This window comes from Belonocnema kinseyi, chromosome 4, assembly GCF_010883055.1.
Source record: "Belonocnema kinseyi isolate 2016_QV_RU_SX_M_011 chromosome 4, B_treatae_v1, whole genome shotgun sequence".
NCBI classification, from domain to species: Eukaryota; Metazoa; Arthropoda; class Insecta; order Hymenoptera; family Cynipidae; genus Belonocnema; species Belonocnema kinseyi.
This window is the reverse complement of record NC_046660.1, coordinates 113203156-113213504: the sequence shown is the minus strand read 5'-3', so window position 1 is coordinate 113213504 and position 10349 is coordinate 113203156. Positions and strand designations below refer to the sequence as shown.

The 10349-nt window shown below is 32.1% G+C and overlaps 1 protein-coding gene across 1 annotated transcript in view; it reads right to left on the bottom strand.

Annotated features, from left to right (window-relative positions):
- Window positions 1-10349, bottom strand: part of LOC117171928 (sodium-independent sulfate anion transporter-like) — a 59614-nt gene that overhangs the window by 8048 nt on the left and 41217 nt on the right. Inside the window, exon 6 of the mRNA XM_033359591.1 lies at window positions 208-369. Within this exon, the coding sequence (XP_033215482.1) occupies window positions 208-369 (162 nt within the window). The remainder of the gene's footprint in view (window positions 1-207; window positions 370-10349) is intronic.

Below are 10349 nucleotides of genomic sequence, written 5' to 3'. Positions count from 1 at the left end.
ATCAAGTTCGTCCAGTTCCCACGGTGGGCGCTCTGGCCAATCACAGGCATCGTAGAAAGTATACCTAAGAACATCATGACCTGATTCCTCAGTTTCAGGTCATCCCTGAAGATGTGAACTGCAATGTTCACGAAACGTCGGCAAACAATTCGTAGTAGTTTTTTACACGAGTGAAACCCGAAATATCTCTTTTTATCAGAATAGTACCTGAGTAAATACCAGCTAAAGGGGTTTGAATACCACTGGCACTGCTTACTGCGCTCCTCGTAAATGCTCCACAAGTTGGCATAGAGAATACAAAACTCCCCAGTATGTTGCAAATTCCGAGAGTTCTCATTTCCTGTGAGGAATCAACCAATGCACCGCTCGCTATATGAATAAAGAATCACAATTAAAAACTAAATTATTATGAAGAATTTTTAGATATTTCATTTAGCACTTTTAAATATCTTGAGCATATCCCAGGATATCCTATATATTCATGTTGATATTTTCGGGTTAATAGAATATCCTGTTGATATATGTTGTATGTCTCGAGGGTATCTTAAATTTGTCTGCTTTAGTTGCTAACTTGTAGCTAGGTTTCAGATATAAGAAAAATTATGAAATGTCTGTTTGTCCGTCCGCCCATAAACACGATAACTCTTGAAAACATGAGCGGATCAAATCGGTTTTTGGCACACTTTTTTGAGGTCCCAAAAGAATGGACGAATCTGTTAAACAGCCATTTTAAATACAAATTCAAAAAGTTAGAGCATTTTAATCATTTTTGGGACCATTTGTTTAGATTAAAAAATGTTATGTACGGCTGTTCATAGTACTCAGAAAGCCAAACAATTGATCCAAATGCCTTTTTTGATAAAAAGAAAATTATCAGAGTTATAGCATTTATAAAATTTTAAAAATCAATCGAAAATCAAAATTTTCAGCCAAACAACGCACGATATGAAAAAAGTCAAGAGAAAAAAATTTCTTTTTAAAGGCCTACAGGATTATCGTAACAACTTTTTGGATTTTCTTGAAAAATCGAAAATTCCAATTTTGGTTGCACAAAAAATAATGAAAATGAGAAATTTCCATTTTGTGGTAAAACTATGCAAGATACAAAAAAATGAATAGCCAAATATTGTGATGCGAAAAACGATCTACAAATTTAATTAAGAATCACGTCTTGATAGGAGGCGTAGTTCTTGTTTTATTCGTGAAAAATAGCATTGAAAATTAAAAAATTTAATTTAGCGAAAAATAATACAAGTTACGGAAAATTTTTTTTCATAAAAGTCGTGTACCTGAAACACATTTACAAATTTGTTGTGAATTTTCTTTTTTGTAGGACGCGTAATTTTGGTTTTAATGATGAAAATAAAACTGAAAAATTTGTAGAAAACGATCAAAGGTACGAAAAACAGTTGATAAACAAAAGTTGATTCCCAAAAACGTATACAAATTTGTTATAATTTATTACATTTCCATAATTTACAATTGAGAAAGTATTAGAATTGTCCGAAATTGGACGCCACAACATCAAATTTCAAACCATGATGCAAAAAACGAAAAAAGACTTACAGAGAAATTATAGCTGTTAAAAAATTCTACAGAATTTTTTTAGATCATTCTTCAACAGGACCTATTTTTTAGTATAACAACGCGAGATAGAGAAAAATATCTGAAGAAAGGATTGTAATTTTTTTTTTTATTTTGGAGTGATTTAGAAAATAAATATACTTTTACAAATGTCTGTCAAAATTAAACGCGTTCCTTAAAATTTAAAACTTGTATGGAAAAAAGATGTCTATTTCTAATACAACGGCGCACGTCTGTTACACGCTATATGTTTGAACAACCGCGTGAGAAGGTAGTTTTGAGTCAAATTTGCAAGTAATTTTATAACTCTACAGTTATTTAGCGCCTTTTTACTCAATTTTTCCATAAGGGGCATTGTTTCTTAGCTGTCCTAACTTTGACAGTAATATTCTGTGATTGTCTTCAAATTCTGAGAATATATTCGTCTATCCAACAGTAGTTAATCCAGGTTATAAACCAGAATTACCACCTCTACTCAAGTAGTATTGAAGTGTCCACCCCAACACCTGCATGGTTTGTTTTAAAAGCTGGCAAACGCAAGCATGATTTGAAATCATTAAAAAGTAAGTAATAATGTTACTTCGTAATAAATTTGTATAATTTCAACCTTTTGTAGATTATATAATAATAATTTAAAGATTAAAAAAAGTGTCTCTATCATCATTGCCAAAAAAATTTTACATGAATTTCTAACCATAATACTGCTAAAATGGCACTTCATTATTGATATAAAACCCCTTTTTGAAACTTACTCATGAAATACATCACGGTGAAACCTAATTATATTTTTATTAATTTAACATTTTCCAGATTAATCGAAGAGTTATTTTACAAATGTTTGTCTCTTCTCTATCCATTTTTTTTAGCATTGATTGATATTTGTTATTTTAATTACATACACACATTATGTGTCACTATACGACGTTAATTGTTTATTCATTTAGAATATAAGTATTTCTGATCCTGTATTATATTAGAATTTCTTACTCTTCATTTGCAGTTCAAAACATATTTTTTATTATTTCACATTACTTCATTATTAATATTGTTATTTTGTTATAGATCTTAACAATGATGCTTGGAAAGGGGCTATTAATGACCGAAACTTCGCTAATATATTATTTTTTAAATCAATATTGATTTTTTTATTCCACTTGTCTATCATAAGCCATTTATTGGTAAATCTTTAACTTTGTAAGTTGAAAATTTTTAAACCTTCTACAAATAGAAAGTAGAAAGTAGTTACATCAAAATTACAGTCGTTTTTTTTAAGTCAATGATTCCTTACTTTATGATCAAAAACTTTATTAAATTAATTCGTGCATGAATGAAATCCTTGCATTTTTTGTTTCTTCAGGAAATTTTGATTTCTGAATTTCCCCATCACGTTTCAAAATGCGTACAGTACAAGAATATTTTCTGCTTAAGGACTTGCAAAGTAAATGTACCAACTTAATTTCTTTGTCATTATTTAAATAAAAATTATATTTTAATCTTTCATTATTACGGAAATCTGTATTCTAGCGAAATAGAATAAGGTACAAGATGACGACTGACCGAGCAACACATTTGCGACTAAATTCTGTAAAGGATTAAATAATAGGAAACATAATCTTCATCTAAATTCAGTTATAAGTAATTTTAATTGCACGAAAAATAAAGTAACGAAAAATTCCTTCCATTAAATCATGTAGGCTTTGGATCCCGAATTAACCGAAAAATAACTTAGCAAAATGTATTCAACACGAATATGAATATACTTAGCTGCATACAAAATTTGTTTTTTTTTTATTTTAGAAATGGTAAAGTTATCAATTATTCATATTATTGGAAATTGTATAATATATCAACTTTTATAAACTAATGCTAATTTTAAGTAAACGCTTTCCATTTATTTATAACATATTTAAAAAAATTAAACTTCTTTAAACTTATAAGTGATCGTTTCTGAATGTTTTTTTTATGATTTCAGATAATTCTGAATAAACGTGAATAATAAAAATAAATGGTATACTTGAAAACTGTCCTGCAATATGCTGGAGCATGACGTCCCAAAACGAGCATGCGAGGCCTCCCAATAAAGGCGACGCTGCATCATAATAAACCTTAATGTGTCCATTTTCTTGCTTAAAATTTTTAATAGTGAAAAAGTAAACCTTTCTTTTGCGACCCATAAATTGCAACGGAAGTTAAATTCACATTTCACTAATTCAAAAAATGGTTAAAAATGTTGTTTTTTGTTATACATAATAATAACTAGCCGTACAGGCGATGGGAGGAGAAATTCAATCCCCCACTAATTGGGGAGGGGTGGTAATACTGGTCTGTTAATTGTAGATTAGGTACTATTAGGGAGACGAACATATTTCCAAAACATAAAGACAATCGAAGAACATGACTTTAAAAGTTGTGGCCGTTGCGAAATAATGCCCCATAATTTCTTTAAGGTACAGGCAACGTATGCAGATGTGGCAAAATCGCATACAAAGTTTACGTCAAATAACAGGAATTGGTCCCCTACTCTCTTACGATATTATACGTCTGCGAAAAACCATCAGAACTTGTATGCTCGACATTTTCTTATATCATCGCTATAGGGGTTAGGAAATACTTTTTAAAACTTTTGTTACATAATCTCTCCCTTATAAGGGATACATTTACTATAGTATACATATACTATAATATATGTATACGGGTATTGGTTGGATCTGTATACTGGAAATTATTTCTCTTTACCACTACGAGTTCGCTAACTCTTAGCGAAAAAATGTTTAAAAAATTTCAGTAAGACCTGTAAATACTACAAAATTTGTTAGATTTTTTCGCGAGTAATGCCTTATCTCTTAGTGGAAAAACTTCAAAAATATCTACTGGACTCGTAGACAAATATAGTATACAGCTTCGGCTGATGTTGCCAGAGTGGCATACGGCGTTGGTGGAATGGGAAAGATTAAAGAAGTATTACGTAGTGCTTTTGAAACCTTTTTTACGAAATTTCTCTCCCTATCGCCCCTCTGCTCTTCTGTCGCCAACCTCCCTGAGGTAAATTTTGAAACCGCTCTGAATGAAATTTCAGAGTAATTATGAAAAAATAATAGTATATTGTGCAACCAGTGCAGAAAGTAGGCAGTTCCACACGAGTGTAAAGTTTCCTGTATGAGCCACAGTGAATTCAATTGAATTGGTGGGTAGAGAGGGTTGAGGGGAAAGAATTCTGCTTGCTCCTTTGGAGTATGAACTCTCGTATCTGTGGAGCATTATTATATTTGGAGCCTGTATCTTTGGAGATCAAATGTAATGTAAATTACATAATAGTCACAAATGACTATACTTTCTGCACTTGTTAAATGCAATATTTTTGTTAACAAATGCAGATAATCTTCGATTTGAGAAATAATAAAAACCAAATTTCATGAAATTCATTCTAAATTATTTATTGTAATTTATTGTAAAGAAGCGTATAATCATTTAATAATTCTCCGAATTTGCACAAGATTAAAGACACCCATTTTAAATTTTGGAATGAAAGTTGCAGTAATGACATATTATATTTTGGATTTTATTAAATATACCTTTATTGCCTTCTTAGAAAGCAAGATCTTTATTCTTTGCTCAACCCGCAAGTTTATCATTTTATTTTTAGAAATGCCAAAATGGAGATTTCTGGATTATTGGTCGAAATCGCCCGTTTTTAATACGATCTAATAATGAGAAAAACATTTGATTAGATGCATAGGCAGAGGTTTGTCATTTTGTTAGCCGATGGAAAAATCTTCAGTGGACGATCGTTTTCGTGTCTGAAAAGATAATAAAAATGGAAACCCTTATTTCTTCAAGTTCCAACCTATCGAATTCCATGTTGAGTCTATTGACTGCATCCCTATTATTCCTAAAAGTTAACATATTATTTATAAAAATCCATTAAGATCTTAAGATTTTTTCTGACTTTTTTATGAATAAATTTTTCCGTGTAATGCTGTGAAAAATGTCTTAGATATGTGCTGTTTATTAAACAAGTATTGCAATTTCACTTTAAAATATCGGCATTGTAATTATGCCTAATTTATATTCACGTCAACCCGTCTAGTGGATGGATCACCCTCGATTTTACTAAGATAAGAAATATACCTCGCTACTATATGTGACCGTCCGCGAAGAAAGGGACCTTACGCGCCGAAAATCGATTTTTATGTTTTAACACCAATCGATAGTTGTTGAATTACTCTTTCATTTGCAAAACTCAGAATTTTTTAAAGTTGATTACTTTTTTTGTTATTAAGCTGCAAACATAGGCATGATAAACGTAGTCGGAGACCGAACGAGAGGCTTACGAAATCCAGCCCCACTACTTACCACTAAGCTGTTATGTGCTGTGTCCATGAGCTCCACTGGCTCGTGCGTCTTCGGCTCTACCTTTCCTTGTCTCTTTGCGCGTTTCTGTAGTGGTAAGGAATGGTGATGCTTTTCGTTAACGCCACCTCCACTACTCAAATGCCTGCTTGCGGACTCGGCTACGATCGTCCGTACTGTAAAATGCAGCTTTGGCGTGTAAGGTCCCTTTCTTCGCGGACGGTCACATATGTAGAAAAAATTCTGCTAAAATCACAGGATTTTCTGTCACAATAGGGATAGCTTAGTTTTTTTGTGAATATTACAGAATCTGCTGCAGAGTTTACAGATTCGTTAGTAATTTAATAAATTTAGGGATATTTTCTGTAACAGATACTAAAATTTTCTATCAAGTTGACATCTTCAAACTGTAAACTCTGGTAAGAAAAATTTGTATATTTTATAGAAAGTATCCGTAAGCTCTGCAGAAAATTTGGTAAGTTTTACAGAAAACCTATGCTGTCCCTATTTTAACTGAAAATCATGTAAATTTGTCAGGCTCCTTTTTTCTCTATGTATCCGTTCACTTTTCGAAGACCCCTCTAAAGCAGCTTCACGTTTTTTAAAATTACTCGTAAAAGAAAAATCGCAAAAAACACATCTTACAAAACGAGAAAACTTACTGTATTGCTTCGTGGGAAGACTAAGACCGTGATGTTTTCGCATCTCTCTACCACGGCTAGTCTTTCCATGACGATATGCTTATAGAATAACCTAAATCTAAAATTAAAAAAAATACAAATTTGCTTTGGTATTTAAACGATGCATATGTGAAAAATAAATTTTAATATAATAATTACAATCAGCCGGGTTAGCGCAATATCATGCCTATTCATGACAAATAGAAAGAAGCATTCAGAAAAAGAGGCAAGAACGTCCATACTCAGAAATTAGATTTTATTATTCGAATTTAAGTTGGTAACACTAGCAGTATTTAATAAACATCATTTTCTCTTTTTCCAGTATGTTGTGCAAAACGCACTTATAATCAGTGAGAAAATAAATGAAGGATCTTTTGGGTATATTAATCTGGTTTAAAAATCCATTATAACAGTAATGGTACTCCGAAGGTATTAATTACTACTCAGCTCCTGCCGGTATTTCTTTTTCCTACTTTTCCTGCATATTCCATTATATTACGCTAATCCGACGAATTAACGCAAAAAGCAATTAAGATGACTGTACTATTTCTCGTAATTTACATAGTAAAGAGTTGTAATTTGGTTTATATTTTCAAGAACATTACAAAGAATTCAATATAATAATAATTAACTATGAAAAACTCAAAATTTATCAGTTTTAGGTAAGATTGTTAGAATCCCCATTTATGTATGTGAATATGAGTGCGAAGTTATGGCGGGACCTTATTATGTAATTTTTATCTCTACTGTCTACATATAGAAAGGACTAATAGACCCTTTCAAAGCTTCTGAATAGGTCGACTATTTGAGAATAAAATATTGCGATGACCTAGCATTAACACATGCATAAATCAATCTTCCAGCAATACTAATTAAAAACTATTACATTTTAAGTTTGGCATAGTTATCCTTCGCCCTTGTACATCAAAGTATTTATATAATTTTTTAAAAATTGTCAAATTGCTTATTTCAAAGATGTCTCGCCATTAAAATTCAAGCCACCGCAGAGAGGTGCGCAAACCCCACGACATAAATAAATGTGGACTTGTATTATGTGCAATAAAAAAAGCTTTCTCATAATATAAACTATAAACTGTGTTTTTCAAAAGATCTTCTTATTACGAGTATTTATAAAAAGTTTAGAGCTGTTTTGGAGGATCATTCGTAAAGTGAACGCATAGTAATCTGTACTCTGTTCTTCAAAAGAAGGCCCTACAGACGCGCATGAGGGTTGTCGTTTCTTGGCGGAGGAGTGTCCTTGCAATTTTGTGTATACGTAGTTTCTTCATTTCTCTTCACATTGGTCCCTTGGTCCCAGTTTAATATTTATTACTTTTCGTAGGTTTCTTTTTCAAATAGTAATATAAAAGGACTTCACCGCGCGTATGTCTCGAGTTACAGGGGTCTAAAATAGCCATTTGTGTTTTGCACTCACTCGCTCTTTTTTAAATTAAAAAGTTGAAAATTAATAATTCTGCAATCACCAAATTGAAAGTTAAATAGTCAGAATGTGCAAATTATTCCAATTCCAACGATATCTAATTTGTCCATTAGGATTGAAAATTGAAGAACTAATCAGTATAAAATGGAATATGGAGCTAAAGTTTCTTCAATTAAATTTCTTCAAATTTTTAACTTTCCTATGCAAGCAATGTATCATTAGAACCGGAAAAATTCGTAGATGCTGATTATTCCATTTTTAAATCGGTAACTGCAAATTAAAAAGTTTTAAAATTTTCGTCCTTTGACCTGCGTGTTGACAGAAGACCCCTGCTGGAGTGAGCTCACTCAAACTGAGTTCAGTAAACCAAAAGAAAAGTAGTAGAAAACATAAATCGCACTGCAGACCAGTCACGTAAATTAATCTAGTAAAGATATTTAAAAGAATTTAACAATAGGCTGACCAAACTAAACTAAAATTGGTCGGTCTATAGGCCTTCTCTCTTGGAACAGAGTGTAGTGTGTATCCAGTGGGCACAAAACTAAGGAAATCCCAAGAACTTGCTTGATACGTTCCTAGGACGTCCTATACCAGGCCAATAAACGACGTCCAATCTCCTAAAGATGACCTAAAGACGTCTTAAAGACATCGACGTTCTCGTGACATCATTCGTACTGACATTAGACGTTTAAAGAGCATCCCTAGGATAACGAAGGCCCCTCCAAAATAGCTGCACATTTTTGTAATTTACTCGTAAGAAAAAATTCGCATAAAAACAAAGCTTATACCATAATAAATGTTACTTTATTGCGCTTTATATAAGTCTCCATTTGTTTACTGTCAAAAATTTGTTCGGAAAATATGCTACGCGAAACCATAAAAACCGAGGTGTTTTTGCGTCAGTCTGTCCTTGCTTGACTTTCGATAACGACATCTTTGAAATGAACGATGTAAAAAATTTGAAAAAAATGCAGATGCTTTGATTTTTGACTATTCATACGTGAAAAGTAACATGCAATATAATAATAACAATTAAGGTAAAATGGATTTAAACATGACTATGATATCTCTCGTAATATACGCCGTAAAGAGCTATATTTTGGCTTCAATTGCTTAGAAAATCTTAACAAATACAATTGAATAACAATTAAAAAGGAAAATCTCGAAACCTATTGATTAATAACAAATAATCATGGCAGACCGATGAATGGTAGTGTGGGTGTGAGGACACTATGGACTATGCCAACTATAGACGGACATAGTTAAAAGTCACCTCGGGTGACCGCTTATTCATCAAGTTCTGAAAAAAGCAAAAATATACTTTTCTCCCAATTGTGTAATCAAAAGGACGACTTAAGTCGTAAGAAAATAACCCATGAACTTGACGTTATGAAATTATGTCCCATTTTAATTCATTTTTAAAGCAAAGCGGCGGGCCTTCGTATCGTAAACGGATAGTGGACCTTGGCGGTTTCAGTCTTTCAGTCTTTTTAGCAGACTATTGTGACTAAAGTCGGGTTCTCAAGTTAATGCCCTTCACTTTTTTTAACTCCAGCTCGCTAATAAAAATCTCTAAATTGTTTAATAGAAAGAGTCTAAAAGCTTACAGTTTTTCGTATTCAAGTATATAATCACCTTTATCCTAAAAATGTTGTCAATAATTAGAAGGCAAAACATTTTAAAAACAGAATTTTTCGGGCACTTTTTCAAGCGTCGACTTTCAACTGTTCCCAAAACGAGGTTTACATTAGGAAAAATCTTGAACAATTCACAGATCTTCCTGTAACATCATTTAATGCAATAAATTCTTCAAAATTGTGAAATATTCAATAAATTTCTCTTTGCGGGAATTTGTTTACCAATACTGTTTGATGGCTCCAAATGTGCAGTTTTGTGATGCGAGTGCAGTTTAATAATTCAATTTATGATAGAATCATTCTTGCACAAGAAATATTATTTTGATTACTCAGAAATATTCAAAATTGCATTTCTTGCGTAAGAATAATTTTTTCATAAATTTAATTATTAAACTGCACTCTCATCACAAACCTGCACATTTGGACATCTTCATATCTTCATTCATTCTCAAGATAAAGTAAAGGGTGATCGAACTAGAAGTTTTTTCAATAGGGTAATTGTGCCAGATGACATGCAAGTAGTTTCAAACTGTGATGTTTTTTTGGTTCAGCATTGATTGACATTTCATCATAGAAAGACTTACGCCTAAACAATGTTTACAAATTGTGAAATTGTATTACGATAATGGAAGAATGTATTTCGCGCACTTTGGCCAA